Source organism: Heliconius melpomene, chromosome 13 (genome assembly GCF_056956725.1).
Source record: "Heliconius melpomene rosina isolate 202511_hmr_F chromosome 13, ASM5695672v1, whole genome shotgun sequence".
In the NCBI taxonomy this organism is placed as follows: domain Eukaryota; kingdom Metazoa; phylum Arthropoda; class Insecta; order Lepidoptera; family Nymphalidae; genus Heliconius; species Heliconius melpomene.
This window is the reverse complement of record NC_140401.1, coordinates 2,790,460-2,809,310: the sequence shown is the minus strand read 5'-3', so window position 1 is coordinate 2,809,310 and position 18,851 is coordinate 2,790,460. Positions and strand designations below refer to the sequence as shown.

Genomic DNA, 18,851 nt, shown 5'->3' with positions numbered 1-18,851 from the left:
TTAATTCAACGATTGAATCTTTAAAATTTTGATCTCTCATTAAATAAAAAAAAAACAATAGTTTTATTCATATAATATCCTTATTTTGTTGTGTATAATGCCTTATGTCATCAGTTTCGTAACAAACATTATCAGTATTGTTACTTATCAGTTACGTTACAAATTCGAAAATGTCCACTTTTCTGATTATGACCCATAAATCTTATTAAGCAAACAGTCTTGGATTTTTTGTGATTATCTTTATTATTTTATTTGATTATTTTTAATAATATCTTAATAACCATTACGGTAAATGGTGATGGTGAAACTCATCGAAATTTTTAAGTGAAACTTTTCAATCTTAGCGTCAAATTTGAAAATAAATTTTAGTAATCTTTACCAAAGTTATTCATTATATTTTAGAAATAATTTATAAGTAACACAACAGCTTAGTAACAAATAAAACTTAAAATGTCAATATAATTGTCATTTGAATTATATATTATTCGAACTCTTTGATAGGATAAGGCAAATCTCATATAAGTAATACGGTACGTCGTTCTTTCATAAATTTGTAGGTACAATTTCTCGTAATCCTAGTAATAATTAATTATTGTAATTCTAGTAATTATTAAGAAAGTTAATTTCTTAAATTTTAAAACTAATAATTAATAAGTAATTAGTAATAAATAAAAAAGCTTTTTTTATTGGGTTACTAAATCTTTTGATACATAGAAAACCAGCAAGCAAATAATTTATTACCCATTAAGTATTTCTTAATATTTTTTTAAGTATTTAAAACTTTTGCAAGATAAAGAGTTGCTATTCATTCATCAGTCGAGTAGCATTTTAAGTTTAGCTCAAACAAAATTCTGTCAAATATATATTCTGTTGATTATGGAGCATAGTGTGTTGAGTGGCGGAGCTCAACGCTGCTCTTTGCTTCTACACCAGAGAAAAGAAATGAAAATATAAATGTAAATAAATATTTCCTTTCATCGGGATCGAATCGTCGCGTTACAGCCCCACCCTTATGCCCCACACTTTGACGATATATAGGTGCATGAAAAGTTAAATAACATCAACTCAAGTTATTTATATACCATTTATTAAACTTATATTTTTTATGTTTACAACGCGTCATTGTTAATTGTATTATATAATTTTATCTAAAATTTTTTGCATCATAACTGTCGTATTTTGACTATTAAAGGTTGGCTGTGCAAATTTCTGAGAAAGGTTACTTAACGTCCCCGATTTTGTAACGGGAGCAGTTTCATTGTTTTTTCTTAAATCTTCTTCATTCATAACTTTTTCAATAAAATTCTCGAAATCCAATTTAGTTTTTTCTGCTTCATATTTTAACTGGTCCTCGTTTGCCTGATCGTGTCTTAGTACATCAATTGTTCTTTTATTTCCTTTAACTATGACACCGCCAGCGAGAGTTTTGATTTCGCTATTTAACATATTGAACATTTTCTTTAAATTGTTAATCAAATTACATGTAGCTGATGCAGTTTTTTCTAAAACGTCGTCAAATGAAAACACAAAAAATAATACTACAAGAATAATTATAACAACTACGAGAAGGGCAAAAGTGCATCCACAGCTGTGACATCCAGGAGAGCATCCGCTATGGAAGATATGAGAATGGCAACATTTGTTTACGCAGCAAAAGGCCATGCACATTGGAAGGATTGCAATGCACTGTAAACTCATTGAAATGTAGTTATGAATTGTTTGAATTGTCATACGTATGAGGTCTTCTGTGGCTAGTAATATAGTAATGATGATTCTCGATGCAGTTTGTAGAGTGCACACTATTGGCACGTACAAAAGGTAACACATATTTTCTTATTTTAAGCTTTTTTTTTATATTTTTTTAATTAATTTACATTATTAATATAATTTTAACGTTTTATTTTTGTACATTTAAATACATTTATACCTTTTTTATTTAAATTTTAATAAAAAAATTATAGAGTTTGTTTTGATTTCATTTAAAATGCCAAAATGACAGAGCACAGATGTACTAAAAATAAACGTTTTCGTTTTTTAATTCCACTGAAAGTATTACTGAGGAAATAATGTTCATTAAAAAGGATAAAATAAATTGGAAACTAAGTGTTTCAGTTTAGCTTCCTTATTGCTGCCTTTTAAAAAATCTTTAATATGTTGATTCTGAGTTATTTTATTTTTACTTATACTTGTGAGTAGGTTTTTAACACCTTTACTGCGGAACAGACTAATGTCGGCCCGTTCTATGACATGATCTTAAGCTGAATGAAAACATCACGGCAGGTCCCTTTTCGGCCTACGGTAAAAAGGGTGCATGTTGTGCTGCAGACTAGCTCAATACAATCAACAATCGTAGATAATGAAATAAAAATACTAATTGTACCAAAAATACAAACACACATTTTAAAACAAGTTCTAAGTTAATATATGCTCTTGTAGAAACAATGCTATGTCACATAGTTTAAAAATTGGTCTTTGTTTATTATTAATGTATGAACTATAAAAATTATATTGTAATTATGTTTAAATATATTATACACACTGATATATAATTAACAAACTACTTATTCTATGTATATATTTCTACCGTTTAGTTTATTTGACTTATAGTTGATGTGGGCTCATAATCTGGTGTAGAGACTGTGTTAATCAATTAACAATTTTAATTTTACGTATCTATTAAATATTTCTAAACTAAAATTATCAGGTGACAAAAATCCAATCACGGTGGCTATGAATTAAATTGTATATTTTCTCAAAAACAGTAAATATGACATTTAAAATATATAAACAAAAACATTTTAATTATTGTCATAAAACATAAGAAGGTAGGTCCATAAACGTTTTATTTCCACGCAAAAGTTGCATGAAACGTCCTTCTGTTGTAGTAGTGCTATATTCTGACATTGATTCTTCTGTAGATTCAGTATTTATAGAGAACGATGTTACTGCAATATCGTAAAAGCTTACATCGGACCCTGCCGTAGTCGATTCTTCTGTTGTGTTGACAGTACCATAATCACTAAAATCTTGGAATAATGATAAGGTTTCATTCAACATGATATCAGGTAAAGTTGTCGTGGTCTCGTCCGGATAATCCGTATCGTTTCTCGAACATTCTGTTATATCGCCAGGAGTGGGTACAAATCGGTGAACGACTGGTCTAGCTTTCGTGTAGCCTAGGCTGTAGAAGATTTTATCAAGGACGCCCGTTTCTCGGAATATGAAGAAGAGGATGGCTATGGCTATCGCTGACATTATACAGTCGCATGCACCACCTCTGTTGATGGGACATCCGCCACCTCCTCCACACATGAAACACTTCAACCTTGCAGTGAGAAGGAACACTACGCATATAGGTACCAAAGATATCATTTGCAACAAGAAAGAAATAAAATTATATAAAGTCTGTAGAACCATTCTTATAAGGTTTTCTATCATAAGAATAACTGTCATAAACACTCGAACTAACATCTGTATACCGCATATTGCGGTTTGAAGCACCGCGTGGACTGTTCGACACATTTTGGAACCTGAAACTATAAAAAAATGTTATAAAAACTTGTGCAAATTAGCAACTTGCAATTTATCAATTAATTCGTACCCCTTTTTAATAAATATCATATAGTTAATTTATTTGAATAGAAAATTTATGTATAAATACCACTACTTATGAAATGTCAATATAAAATAGTGTCAAAAATGTGTCATTTAATATTTTTAAATTTACATAAAAAATATCTTACATCATAGACATATAAAATTGCTTTTTGACTTCCAATTTCTTAAAACTATAATATAAAACTTTGGGATTATAAGTTAATCATTTTTAGCAGTAGTCCATAATCACAAAAGCTTTAGATTATTATTTATTGATACAATAATAAATAACTACACTTTAAACTTTTATTTTATGCTAGCAAGCCACTCGCGGCTTCGCCCGCTTGTACTACACAATTATTTATTTTTGAATTAGGTACTATCTTGATTTTTTTCAGCTTCACGCTGTGTCCAGCATATAGCAGGGTAGGCGCTGTTTATTTTATTTACTTAATTTAATAAGAAATAGAAATTATTTCATGCATATTTTCGTTTGCCACAAAGATATTGCCATATATAATCATTGCTACAATTTCACAACAAAAAGCTCTGTGTTGGAATCATTTAAATTTAAACGAGAAAGTAAAAAACAACAAAAAAAATCACCAAAAATCAAGTTAAAATATTTATTAACTAATAATAATGAATACACACAATAATTTAGTCAAACATTTGTTAGAATATCAAACGTGGTGCTATATATCCATCTTTCTTCCTCATCTTGTGTGCGAGTGAGACAAATATACAAGCAAGTTACAGCTTGTACGCCTGACGCATCATGAGGTCGAAGTAACAATCGTTGTCAATGGAGACGCTTATGCCGCTATAATAATTCATAAACTCTTCTAGTGTTATCTGAAAAAAATAACAAAATTAAACAAGTAAAAAAAAAGGTATTTTTGTATTTGCACTCCGATCAATGAATTCATTTTATTTCCCGGCTCTGGCAACACAGACACACGGACAGAGCGCGGCGTTGAGTACCGCCATTCGATCGATATACAATGACTCCAGAATTCGACGTAAAGTGGGAAACGGAAGTGTCTTAATGGAAATGGGGGTATTATAATAGGTATTAATTGTATGTATAAAAACAATAGTAATCAATATATATGATAAGAAAATTAGATATAATAATAATAAAGTAAAAAAACGGTGCGGGCCAAGTGTCTGTAGTGCTAAAATAAATAAAAAAATGGAAACGGAGTGTCTTATCACTAGGTTCCCAGGTATACTCTGCCTACCCTGCTTGAACAAATCAAACAAATCAATAAAAAAAATTACAGTACCAAAACAGCAAACAGCAAATGTACAAAATACAAACCTTCCCGTCCACAGAACCTTCAGTTTCAAAATTTGCGAGGAACTTGTTTAGGATGGAATCTGCTGACTCTTCGCCACTCATGTAACTAAAAAATTATAATGAAAAGAATAAAACCAATCTTGAACATATATGTTATAGGTAGTCTAGGTACCTACTCTGGAGACATTGTCTCGAAAATTAGGTGGAGCTTAGAGAGCGTATTGTCTTAACACTTCCGTCATAATGCGGGATATAGCGTGAAGTTGAATAAATATTTCTTTTTCTTAAATAAAAATATTCTTCATTCTTACCGGGGATGTGCAGTGGCAGAGTAAACACCGCGTATATCATCGATAGTGATCACTCCATCACCAGATTTGTCCAACTTCTTGAACGCTTGCTCTACTATAGCGCGACGTGATTCAGACATTGGCGGCTAAAACGAAATAATTCATTGATTAGTATAGAAATAATTTATAATTAAAAACAAATAAAGAAACGGATAGAAAAGAGCTGATAATCTTCAAACGTTTCTCTCTCTCTATATATCTCTATATACATATAAGAGTGACCTCCAATATAATTTTAAATAGTCTCACCCTGATCTGAATAAGGAACTCATTGAGGCTGATAGAACCGCTTTTGTCCGTATCGAACTTGTTAAACAGGTCTTCAGCTTCCTGAAACAATATGAATAATAACGATATTGGATTAAATATATAAATCAGCTTCACGCTGTATCCCTCACACAACAGGGGAACCTAGTGTCTAGACACTCCGTTCCCCACATTCCTGCCTACCCTACTATATATTGAACATATACAGTATATTGAACTGAATTACAACACATAATTATATTCCAATGTTACAAAACATAATTATATTCCAATGATTTAAGATTCGGGGATAAATGTATTAAAAATAATATACTCGTATATGGAGGTTTTATTTACAAATTAAATTTGATAAATAAATGGCAAACGAGTAGAGTGGTCTACCACTCTTTACTCTAGTAAAGAGTCTAGAAATAGGAAATAAATAAAATGTATTTATTTTATTGTATTAGGCCTTGTACTTACATCATTGCTCACTTCCAATCCTGTTTCTTTAATGCCGTTGACAAACTCTTCTTTATTGAGCTGCTTGCTGCCGTCATCGTCCATGCGGCGGAAAACTCTAAAGGAAAAATCACATTATCATATTTAGATACAATATTCTCAAGCCATTAATATAAGTTGTAAAATACATTATTATATAACACCACAGTGACAATATTATTTTTTATTCACAATTCAACAATTTTGAACTGTTTCCTATTCCATAAGAAAATCTGCTTGTAAAAATTATGTAGTACCTAATCAGATTTTGATTAAACTCGTTTAAATAACAAGATATTAAAAACATAGATTCTATAATCCCGATATTATTTAATATTTTATAGTCTTCTTTCTCTCTTTAAAGGTTAGAAGTAATAACAAAGGAACTAAATCTAACTATACGTTAACCCAAACAGCACATGTTTCATATTAACTTAATCTCACTTTACGAGTATGTAAACCTTCGAAACGTGACGTAATTAGCGTTCAAAATAACAAAAGAATATCTCGACGGTCCTAACATCAAAGAATCCTCCACAATGGCACTACTCTTAGAGCGAAAAGCGCTGAATAGTGTAGTATTCTTGCTTGACCCAATTAAATATACATAGTTGAGGCCAGTCGTGGTGCAGCGGCACTAGGGTGCGACTGTAAACACGACAGGTCGTGGATTCTCTCCGGCTTGGAGAAAAAAATAATTAAAAATTTCATTACATCTCTCTGGCAACGAAACAAAGCTTCTTAGTCCTTCCGTATATAGTAAACTACTAAGGAACGTTTATTCTAGCTAAACTATAATTTTGATGAATAACAATCAATAGTTTTCGCTGGACATATAAAATAGTATATATATGTATGTATGTGTGTAGTATGTTACATATTATTCGCTTGGTGAACTAAAAACAAAGTCCACGCAGTACTTTAATTAAGAGTGCTAATTAAAAACATACTATTAGTATAAACGATACAACGCGATAAATTTAATTGAATAAACACTTGCAAAGCGATCAAAAATCAGTTAGCGTTAAAAGTTAATGACAAAAATTAATATATCATTATTATAGAAAAGAAAATTACACAAAAAAAAATTATAACACAATAAATAATTGGGTTACTGATGTGAAAAATTATTGAGGAAACTAACTAACACTATGTAATTGTAACTTAACTGCAACTTAACTGTAACTTTACACTAGGTTCCCTCTGCCACTATATGCGGGATACAGCGTGTACCTAAAAACAGCTAACCTTCCAATGCCGACAATCCCTGAAGCACCACGGGACAAACACAAGAGGCGGAGTCTCTCTAACGGTTCGGTGGTATTGGCGAGGGCTCGGGTGCTCTTCTGAATAAGCTCTTCATCTACACGTGAAGACGCTGACTGGGGACGGTGCAGGGCTACTGTGGAAAATATAATTAAAATTAGGTTAACTTTACAAAGTTTCCATTACCGCCTTTAAATGTATATTTTATAGAAATATACCTAAGGAGATCAAAGTACAATAATTTAATAATAATAATAATAATAATAACTCTTTATTGTACACCCAAGAAAAGACCCAAAAATACAATAACATTATATAAATGTACAAAAGGCGGCCTTATTGCTTAATAGCAATTTCTGCCAGGCAACCTTAAGGCAGAGGACATAGCAAATTAAGATAGGGGTAGGGTGCAAAAAAAAAATATAATTAAGGGTATAAAATAAATAAGAATATATTTACCATAAATAACACATACAAAGCATACATAAATAAAATTTACTTTATAATTTACTTCTAAAATTAAATAATAATAAAAAATATAATAAACGTATAGATACAAATATTCCTATTAAAAAATATAATTATGTCATATCTCTCTGAATTTGAAAACGCAACAGCTTTCAGTTAACTCTATTTTCCCTGCAAAATTTACATACATTGCTGCACTATAAGAATCACTACAAAGAATCATTTTTACCTGTTTAATAATATAAACATAGGTACACCGAGGAAACCCTAAGGGTAAACCTACATATTTTATAGCACGAGTAAGCACACAGGCGCTCCTTTCTAACGTACACTTACTTACGCTTAAAAGTAAATTATCGCTTACACATGCAATGAAAAAAAAATTACCTAAGTACTATTGTACCAACATATATTAATCCGCTTAAAAGAAAAAATGTGTCTGTAAACGTTACAGGTTCTGGGGTCAATTCCCACTCAAGGAAACAAAATATTTAATATTTTCTTCGCTCTGGTATTCTTCTCAAAAATTTCGGCGTTCAACTCCGCCATTCAACAGAATTCGAGTACGTAATCTTATCATAAAGCACTCTCTGCCTACCCTGCTACATGCGGGATACAGCGTGAATCTGAGAAAAGAAAAAATATACTTGCTTTACTTTCACAAATAAAAAGTAAATAATTAACATATTGAATTTTGAGGCTCTTCCATCTAGTATATTTGACAGCCACACTACTTTTAACTTAACTAGACCATAAACTAATATTTATTAATATGTATGTAAATGTAAATATGTGAAGTCATGAAGTTGACTCATGAAAATGTTTGTAGCTTTTAAGTTCTGTTAAATGTAAAGCATTTAACAGAATTTTTTAAGCTATAATAATGGTAATAAACTGTAGTAATAAAATCGAAAGTTATTCTAATCGGTATGAACTTGATTTATTTTAACAGTACCCGTATATTAATATATACTTAGATCACTATACATTAATAAAAAATAGGTAGACTTATACTGCAGTTACACAATGGTAACAATATCTAAAATTATATCCTATAATAATATGCTAGTTCCCCTATTTGAGTTCTAAGAAACATTTTTTTACATAGCTTCAATAAATAAGAGGCATAACAACAACCTTCCTTTCGATTTTAAAAATTAATTATATTCAATTATAAGCCCCGTGTTAGAAAGCCATTAAAATATAATACCCGACATGAATACCTCACATGTTGACTGATCGATGTGCGGCAACCACCAATTTATCAATTATTTATTAATAATACCTTTATAAAATAAACAAATATACCCACAAATTTCATATAAAATAAACAGACATTCGTAAATACGAAATAAATACAAAATGTGGATAAAATATGACTAAAACGATTACAACTATAATAAACTAACTCACAATTAGAGGTTGTCTTCGATTTTCGATACATATTGGATATATTTGCAGGTTATACACGGTTCAGGAAGATGGAAACCATTTTAAGGAACAAAAGAAACACGTTCGCATCGTAGAGCGCGCTACGGACGACTGGCGGCTGACACACTCGCGGAATGGCCGACTGTCGTCTCGTAGCCCTTAACACGTAACTACGTAGCAGTCACTGACCCATGGAGCTAGTTTTCATAATTGAAAGATACTTAATGGAAATTTACCTTCGTAAGATTACCCTTATTAAAATAAACATAAATTAGTTTCGATATTTTTCTCGTAGTTTCTTTCATTTCATACATTTTTTGTCTAAATAGCGTTTTATTTTAAGATATAATTTTGGTATTGTTACTTTAAAGAATATTTGAGATTAATGTGGAACTAAAAAAAAAAAAAAACTAAATTGATTACTTAATTATAATACTTGCTCAGCTTAGAATTTTTCATTGTTAAACGATATCGCATATTAGCCCTTATGTAGGTCAAGTATATTGGCTTATTAAATTGGACTTCAAGGACAAGAAAACAACACAATCAATTAGCAAAACAAGGTCCATTATCAAATTTGTAATACGCAGAATAATGCAATTATGTACTGTTTTTTTTTTTTTTTTTTCAGGTTCACCCTGTAACCTGCATGCAGAAAGGTAGACAGAGGGAGCCTAGTATTTAGACACTGTGCTCCCGACTTTTCGCGCTTTGCCTCGACACTAGGACGAAAGAACGAAAATATAATTAAAATATTTAATTTCCTCAAGTGGGAATCGAACCCACAATCTGTCGCGTTAACAGTCACACGCTTGTGCCTAGCCTTCTGCCTGGGCTACGACTGGCCTCGTGACTATTTTTATATTAAACCTAAACTGAAATTTGGCACACGAATAGCTTTTAATGTAAGTTCTGATTCCTATAAACGAAATTACTTAACATTTTATCGATACAAGGCCTGTATTTTTCATTTATTGAATCTAACTGTGAAGACACAATAGAAATTACACATAAAAGTCAAAACAATCAAATCAAATCAGCTTCACGCTGTATCCCGTTTACAGGAGGGTAGGCAGACGGAATCTAGTGTTTAAACACTCCGTTCACCACACACCTAATATTCACAGGAGTAATAAAAACCAAAGTAAAGAAGAAAATTAAGAAACAGCTGCCACTAAGCCTGTGCGTAAAAACGAAAACTAACAAACTTTTTCATTATAAATTAATTTAGTTCGTGTAATAATTATAGTCTGTAAATCCCAGGATATTATTTCGTTTTATAAAGGATCTAAGAATTGTTTTCCATTTGCGTGTGGAAAGTCAGCCCGAATATAATTATCGACATGCAAGGGTAATATGATAGCGTCAACACTAACAAACTGTTAACATTTAATATAGCGACCAAATATTATTAAGTAATTTACTTAATATTATTACTTATTTAATATTATTACTTAAGAAATAATAGTATATTAATGAGAAATGGGAATATAAGCAGTAAAATTCCTCGTGAGAGCCTAACATATGGACCTTAATTGGTAGAACTAGAAACACGAAATAGACTGGTTTTCTAGGTCAATTACAAAGCTTTAAAATCGATATGACTTTATCAATATTAAATATGTAATGTTATATTATTAGAAAGTACATTATATACATTTAAATGTTTACTTAAATTAATTAAAAATTATAACTTTTGTTACTAAAAATATTTCGACTAAATTTAATATGGAGATATTATACCTATGTAGAATTGCATTGCAATTAACGAAATCGCCACTATACATACACATTTCTATATGTATTACTACAATTCAGCAGAGAGTTAGATAACAACTTAGTGCAAAATCACTCCATTCTCCGCTTTCCACCCGGAAACGGAACTAGTAGGCAGTACGTACAAACTTACTTTAAATTTAAACAAATAATTCTAGGTCTCAATTCCCGCGTTTACCCGCATTCCACCTCTACTTACATATCTAAACAATAATTTTACACACGTAAAACGGTATTTCTAATTTATGCAACACGGACACAGAAGTTCGTAGCGCATTTAAAATTGTACTCTACCGGAAGTATTGATTTTTAAAGCCAACCTTTATCCTTCAACTCTATCTGTACTCTATAGTAATTGGATGAGACATTTTAAATACAATGTATTTAGATAATTTTCATTTGTATTACTTTATCTACTTTTAATCTTTTAATTCAAGATGAATTGATGACTAGTGGAACTCTATTAAATAAAATAATTTAAATATGTGGGAAATCGAACCCGCAATCATCGTGTTTACAATCAGAGGATATCTCACAGAGCAATAACTATAATAACAATTAAGGCATTAAGTCCTCAGTCGTCTATTTTTTTATATAGCGTTTTTATGAGATGTAAGCCATTGTCCAAAAATTAATTTTAGCCTACATTTAGATAAAGATATGAAACTAGCAGAAAGAATATCCAAAATAGTAGTTATGTTTAGCCATAAAGAACATTTTAAATTTCTCTTTAAATTTCTGAACTTATTCCTTCAACTGTAAAAGGTTAAAATATGAAATGTGAACAATTAAAATATACTTATACGGTTAGATACTTACGTCCAACGTCCATTATATTCAAGTTGTTGTCCTTCTTATCGCCTTTGTTGATGTTAGGCGCGTCGCCGTAATTAAAGCAGGCTGTGAACAAAAATATTGTTAGTTAATGTTAATATAGAGTTTATAAATATGAAATACTTAGGTAAATTAAAATTGAATATATATTTTGTTAATTATAGTAAAAAATATGGTCGAACGAAAATAAATGGTCGAATTGTAAACGGAAATTAGGTACTTTAAGTATTAACCATTTTTGTATTACAGATATTTTTTATATTTTCCCACGATATGCTATATATTTGGGAGATTTTTAAAAGAGTTTTTATGAACATTTTTAATTTTTTAGTTTTTATTTACCAATAGTTTACCAATATTTGTTATTTTTAATTCCTACCAGAATATAGTTTATACCTATATCTTAAAGTTAGTGAAGAATTCATTTACATTTATATATTTTTTTACTTAACTACTTAATTATCAAATTTCATGTAAATAGTGGGCACTACGCAGTCGTTTATGTTGCTAGTTAACCTAATTCTAAATAAACGTCGAGGGAAATTAAAGTTAAACTAATTATGAAAAGTAAAGAAGTAAATATGTTACAGCTCTTGGGAATTTTCATTAACTGTATGTACGTATAACATAACAAATTTTTTACCTAAAATTATATCTTTAAATGCCTTTTATTATTAGGTAAATTAATACTCTACAACACAGTTCACGTTATATCACCAAAAATCTGGAAAAGTGTGTGATACCGGCCACACACCTCAGAAACACCACCTTTCAAGAACTATCCTTTTGAGGCAATGGCTCAGCACATTTAAGAAACATCCATGATATATTTGGATGAAGTCCAAAATGGAGTTACATAAGTCTTTGTATTACGATCTAAGGAGTTATGCAACTCGGCTTAGGACCCAGGAAGAAGTATATATTCAAACTTAGCTAGGATACGGCAAGAGTTACCTTTGTAATACCAAAATTATAAAACGAAGTATTTGTTTAGAAATGTAGAAGAAAAACGCCGTATTCTGAAAATAACAAGGTAATGTTGGGAATCTTCTCTCCATTCCCCACTTACCACCGAATTTTTGAGACATTTTATGATGGGTGGCGATTATTAGAGCGAAGAAATGGAAACAATTAAATACCTCGATTGGCAATCGAACCCACAAACTTCAAATTTACAGTCAGGCGTAATTCGATTCGCAATGAAATCTACACGAAAAAAAAAGAAAATCGACCATATCTATAAAATAAAATAAAACTTAAATATATTTTTAAGGTATATTAAAAATACAAAAAGCATACTTAATATACCTACTTAGTAAGAAATCAATATAAATATGTGACCTATAAAACTTTTATGGCGATTGTTTTGAATTATAAAATAGATTAATACGGCTGGCTACGTATGAGCTATTAGCCATCGATTGAGTTGTCATAATAATATACTCTACGCTCCCGCACGTATAAAACATTACCTATTCGGCAACACAGATTCGAATCTGTTATTGGGTGAGTTAGCACCATTACAAAAGACATACAAAATTATAACTTCACTATTAAATTACTAAAGGGCAGCATAATTATTAAGACCAAAGAGACCAAACCCACGTAATTATAGTTCATAAATACAAGAATTTACTCTGTGAAAACGGTAGCAGAAGTACAATAATATGCGGTATAATAAGCCGTCATCGTTTTTACACCTAAACGCGACGGAAAGCTAAAGGAAACGAGAAAAATATATTTCAATAATAATCAAACAGCTTCACGCTGTATCTCGCACACAGCAGGGTAGGCAGAGGGAACTTATTGTTAAGACACCCCGTTCCCCACTTTCTGCCAAATTCTGGAGGCATTCCGTGTTGATTGACAGAACTCAACGCCTTTGCTCGACACCAGAGCGAAGAAATGGAAATATAAACGTAAATAAATATTTCACTTCCTCGAGTGGGGATCGAACCCAAAACCGTCGCGTTTCAGTCACACCATAGTGCCACTACGCCATGACGGCCTCCAATATATTTTAATCTGTAAGTAATAACTCTACATTGCAATAAAACAAAATATATTTCAATTGAAAAATAAAAACAAACTGCCCTCAATAAAGATTAGCAATCAACCAAATGCAGCAACGGCAGATAGAATCTAGCAGTTGGTAAAGATAAAAGATCCATTGTTTCAATTGATGATTGGAGACACCAGTCACGGTCCACATGACTCAGGCCAAGCCCACGCCATAAACCATATTGGTTGATTGTTCACGCTTGAATTAAATATTTACATGTAAATGACTATAGGATGTCTATTTCACAAGGATATCGAAAATATGTTTTAAGATACACACTGTAACATTCATATAACAGGATATACAAAGCGAACCTAGTGTTAATACACTCCGTTTCTCACTTTCCGCCGATTTTAGAACATTTTCGCGTTAAGTGGCGGACATCAACGCCACACTTTATCTTGTAACCGAAGCGTGGAAAGGAAAATATTAAATAATTTATTTCCCCGAGCGAGAATCGAACCCACAACCGTTTGGCGTTTGGCGTTTAACACGCTGTGCCACAGCACTACGATAGTCATTAATTGGATCATTTAGTATTCTTAATAACTATACTCTTAAATTTCATTACGAATATAAAAACGATTTCAGGAAGCTGTAAATGTCGTATACGAGTATGTAACAATGTTACATAAAATTTTGCAGATAGTGCATGCGCGTTGGTCTCTAACAGAATAACTTATCTTAATTTTGACCGTAGAAAATCTAGAGTATGAATTCAATTAAGGACTTATTAAAAATAAATATGATGTAAGTATAGAATACCTATAGAATTGAAATATGTATCCAAAAAATACTGCAAATAAAATAAATAGAAGCAAAATAATTAATAGAATTTTAGAGTTAACCTTCCCCCAAACATGAATCAACGCTGCAAAAATTAATTTGGTATGTTAAAAAATTAAACATTAAAATTGGCTGATCTTTTAGTCTGGAGAAAAAAGCAGCTTTACCCTTTCCTCTGGGTAAGCAGAGGGAACCTAGTATTAAGATAATCCATCACTCAATTTTCTTGACTTTGCGAGTTTAGTGGCGGAACACAACTCCGCGCTTTGTCTAAACAGAATGCAAAAAGGAAAATAATTGAAATATAACCGCTTTTTCAAGTAAGAATCGAACCCACAGTCATGGCGATTACAACCAAACGTTGTCCCATAGCACTATGTCAGCCTCTAGTCTAGAGATAGATTTAGAGAGAGAACTATTATTTAGTTATTTTATGTATACACATTACCAACGGAATTGCTAGGAAGAAAATAAAGCTTTTTAGCTTAGATAACACGCAAATACACAAAACAGAACATAGTTATATATTACTTAATTTTATAGGTACGTTACCTAACCATACAGTTAAAAAAATAGCATTAACAAAGAAATTAGGCAAGTTAACAATCACTGCAAATCTTCAAATAAGTTAATAATAGTTAATATTTAATTACTAATTTACTAGAAAAATTTTAAGCACACATACGAAGTTAACAAACCCTGACGGACTTACCGTTTATTATTATTAGTTAATTTTTATAACGTATTTGCAAATACGAGAAGCCGCCTGCCGGTGCTCACTCCTGAGTCATTAATGATGGTTCACAATTGTCAAACACGGAACATCGATCGGTTCACTTAAATTATGTACCGGCTATCGTTGTATTGTTTTGTAAATTACAGTTATTTTAATTTCTATAGAAATTTGATAGAGCGTGAGATAGCGTAATTGATATGTATGTATCTACTAATAAAGCTTGTGAAATAAAGATAGAATAAGATAATTTATTTAAATAGTTATTTGCTTTAAAAGACACAGCCTCACTTTATACACTGCAATGCGTTGGTTTTACTGCTAGAGCATTATGACACAATGGCGGGGATAAACCAACCTTGCTCTCTTTTAGAATCGAATAAGATTTCCTCAAAATTTAATCTAGAAACTTACTTCACGCGTTAGCAATCATCTAAGTATACGTTAATTAAAATAATTAAGAAGAATATTATAAATATTTAATCTTCCGTATATTATATTAACGTTAAGAAATACTTTGAAGTTGTGCTCCACAGCGAGACTTTTTGCCTCTGAAAATATCTTAAATATTTTAAATTATATACTTTTGTGTTAAATATAATATTACGTACATGTACCTACATAAATATAATTACTAAAAAAACAGTTGTATGAGTTTCCCAAATTAATGAACATAATAAGAATTTTAATGATAAAGAACTCATTTCATATGAAGAAGAAATTTCATACGAGTATAAAAAAAATCAACGACGCTGTATCGTGCATATAGCAAGATAGGCAGAGGGAACTCAATATTAAAACGCTCTGTTCCTCACTATCCGTCAAGGCAGTGCGTGTAGAATGGGGCAGCTCACCGCCAAGCTTTAGCCTTGGTGCCTACTGCCTGAGCGCAGAAATTAAAATATTAATAAATAATAATTCATTCCCCTGAGTGTGGATCGAACCCAAAACGTCGTGTTACAGTCAAACGCTGGTGCCCCCGCGCTGCAACGGTCAGTCATATGAGTATAATATTTTTTTTAAATCCTATGATTAAATATTTTATAAGAAATAAAAAAACTTACCCCTAATATAAAAAAAACTACAATATGTCCTTGAATAACTAATGACATAGAATAAACGTGATTCTATATATCAACTTAGGTTTCATTATTGTTGTATTATTACGGCATAACTAATTATAATGAGTCACGAGACAGGCACACTTCGAATGTACCTACTTACTCCAATTATTATAGTCTATGTTAGAATTTTAAACAACTTACATATATGTGATAAAATATATCTTCAAGCAAATAACGAAAGAAGACAATGAAAGCTACATATTCCCAATATATTAAATCCTTTAAATATACATAATATATTTTTTATTGTTATATTTTATATTTTCAAACTCACCCGCCATTGAGGCGCTGCTCATCCTGCCCCGAGTAAAATCAATTTTGAAGTTATTCGTAATCTCCAAAATAAAAAATTACAAATGTGGTTTTCAATTTTTTACTATTCGAAGTAATGTATAAAAAACTGACAAATAAATGTCAGATAAACTGTTTTCTTTTTACCTGTTATTTGTTTTATTTTATTTGTAATAAACTAAAAAGATTCAAATGAAGGTCTATTTATTTCATGTTTGAAAGTAATAAAATTTCAGAACGTAGCCAGTATAGTCAACTTAAGAATTGAGATTTATTAGATTTGGTAGCTGTCACTGTCAAAGTCAATAATATGTGCTGAGTTTCAGTGCAATTCAAAACAAACTTAGCTGTTTTTTACTATACACAAATTTATAATATTTATTCTCTGCTCACCTAAAAAGAACAATTAAATATTTTTCTCAGATATAATGGCGCCTGGTAAAAAAGGAGCAACCCGTGGAAAACGGTCTAATCAACATGTTCAAAGAAACTATGCAGAAAGACTAAACGATTTAAGTATACAATCTTCAGATAGCAGTGATGATGGGACAGATGATTCTGAGGACGAAGGAGTCGAAGCGACATTTGCAGTAAGCATGTGGGACTTAAACCATTGCGATCCAAAAAAATGTTCCGGTCGTAAACTATTGCGACATAACCTTATGAAGAATTTAAAACTTGGACAAAAATTTCAAGGCCTAGTTTTATCTCCTGTAGGGACACAATGTGTTAGTCCAAATGACAAAGACATTATAGAGCAGTATGGATTAGCAGTAATAGACTGTTCATGGGCTAAAATTGATGAAACTCCTTTTGGTAGAATGAAATCTCCACATCCAAGGCTTTTACCATTTCTTGTTGCTGCTAATCCTATTAATTATGGAAAACCATATCAATTAAGTTGCGTTGAAGCTTTAGCAGCAGCAATGTTCATTACAGGGCATAAAAGGGAAGCAACTTTTTATCTATCAAAGTTTTCTTGGGGACATTCGTTCCTAGAATTAAATTCTGAAGCTTTGGATATGTATGCAAAATGTACAGACAGTAAAAGTGTACTCGAAGCGCAAAATAAATATTTGGAGAATGCAAGTAAAGAAACCGATACAAGAAAGATGTGGCCGTCAAGTGATTCTGACACTGAAAGTGAAAAAAGTCAGTAAAAATATTAACAACAAATTGATTATCTCCTTGAAACAGAAAAGAGAGAAATATAATGGAGTTATCTCTATTGCATTTTAGAATTCCTACACATAATTTAAAAAAAATTGAAGAACATTTATATAAAGATGAAACTTTCTTCAAAAAATACTGTACAGTATAATGTAAAATTAACACAAAATTCCCTCTGCCAACACTTAGGAATGCAATGCAAAGCAAAAAAACTTATTTGACTTTATAAGCACTTGGTTCAACGGCCATTAGAATGTGATGGACTGATTTATTTTATTTTTATTCAGAAAAGATGATATAAAAAAACATCATTATTGTTTAACATTTGCTATTGCATTTAAATAGTATTATTGCAATAATTTCCATCAGACTTAATAAAAGTAGCATCAAATTTTGTTTTCAAAAAGTGGTGTTAATCAATTTATGTAATTGCCTGTAAAAAGAAATATATTTATGCATGTTCATAAAAAAAAATTTTTTTTCTTTAACAGTAACTTACTATGTGTGAAATGTAAATAAATCTTTAAATATACGAAATTTTAATTAATTTATTCATACAAGAAATTAATAATTACAAATCGTTGTGCCATTAGCTCAAAGTGGTTTTAGTTAATCGCTTAAAAGCAGAAAGCCTGAATAACATCTTAAAAGGTTATCACTTATCTATTGGATTAAGAACCAGATGCAGAAGGCAGTATTACTTGAGACGGCATATATCAGTATGTTTCCAGAGACAGTAGCCACTAACAGCCTGGACCCTTATTCTAACATTGGAAGAGTATGCTTTTATTTTTTTATATTTTTAAATATAAATTAATGTAAAAGATATATTTATTTTTAAAATATATTTTTTACATTAATTTACATTTAAAAATGTAAAAATTATTGGTTTTATATAATAAAAGCATATAAA

The 18,851-nt window shown here is 30.8% G+C and overlaps 3 protein-coding genes across 6 annotated transcripts in view; 1 reads left to right on the top strand and 2 right to left on the bottom strand.

Annotated features, from left to right (window-relative positions):
• Nucleotides 1–1,075: 1,075 nt before the first annotated feature.
• On the bottom strand, nucleotides 1,076–3,535 carry LOC146532463 (uncharacterized). Its single transcript, XM_085195940.1, has one exon. The coding sequence runs from the start codon at nucleotides 3,520–3,522 to the stop codon at nucleotides 2,809–2,811; it is 714 nt and encodes a 237-aa protein (XP_085052066.1). The 5' UTR covers nucleotides 3,523–3,535; the 3' UTR covers nucleotides 1,076–2,808.
• Nucleotides 3,536–4,209: 674 nt separating this feature from the next.
• The window catches only part of LOC146532460 (calcyphosin-like protein), a 43,339-nt gene continuing 28,697 nt past the window's right edge, over nucleotides 4,210–18,851 (bottom strand). The window contains exons 1-8 of one of the 4 annotated variants that reach the window (XM_085195936.1): nucleotides 16,752–16,788; nucleotides 11,758–11,838; nucleotides 7,246–7,399; nucleotides 5,980–6,076; nucleotides 5,500–5,580; nucleotides 5,212–5,336; nucleotides 4,922–5,006; nucleotides 4,210–4,452 (exon numbers count right to left, since the gene is read on the bottom strand). In XM_085195936.1, coding sequence (XP_085052062.1) covers nucleotides 4,351–4,452; nucleotides 4,922–5,006; nucleotides 5,212–5,336; nucleotides 5,500–5,580; nucleotides 5,980–6,076; nucleotides 7,246–7,399; nucleotides 11,758–11,838; nucleotides 16,752–16,773 — 747 coding nt within the window. In that variant the 5' untranslated portion in view covers nucleotides 16,774–16,788 and the 3' untranslated portion in view covers nucleotides 4,210–4,350. Of the gene's footprint in view, nucleotides 4,453–4,921; nucleotides 5,007–5,211; nucleotides 5,337–5,499; nucleotides 5,581–5,979; nucleotides 6,077–7,245; nucleotides 7,400–9,144; nucleotides 9,303–11,757; nucleotides 11,839–15,332; nucleotides 15,650–16,751; nucleotides 16,789–18,851 lie in introns of those variants that run through there. The other 3 variants (XM_085195938.1, XM_085195935.1, XM_085195937.1) reach the window with 3 other exon arrangements.
• Nucleotides 17,052–18,470, top strand: LOC146532462 (18S rRNA aminocarboxypropyltransferase). The gene has a single exon (XM_085195939.1). The coding sequence runs from the start codon at nucleotides 17,197–17,199 to the stop codon at nucleotides 17,926–17,928; it is 732 nt and encodes a 243-aa protein (XP_085052065.1). The 5' UTR covers nucleotides 17,052–17,196; the 3' UTR covers nucleotides 17,929–18,470.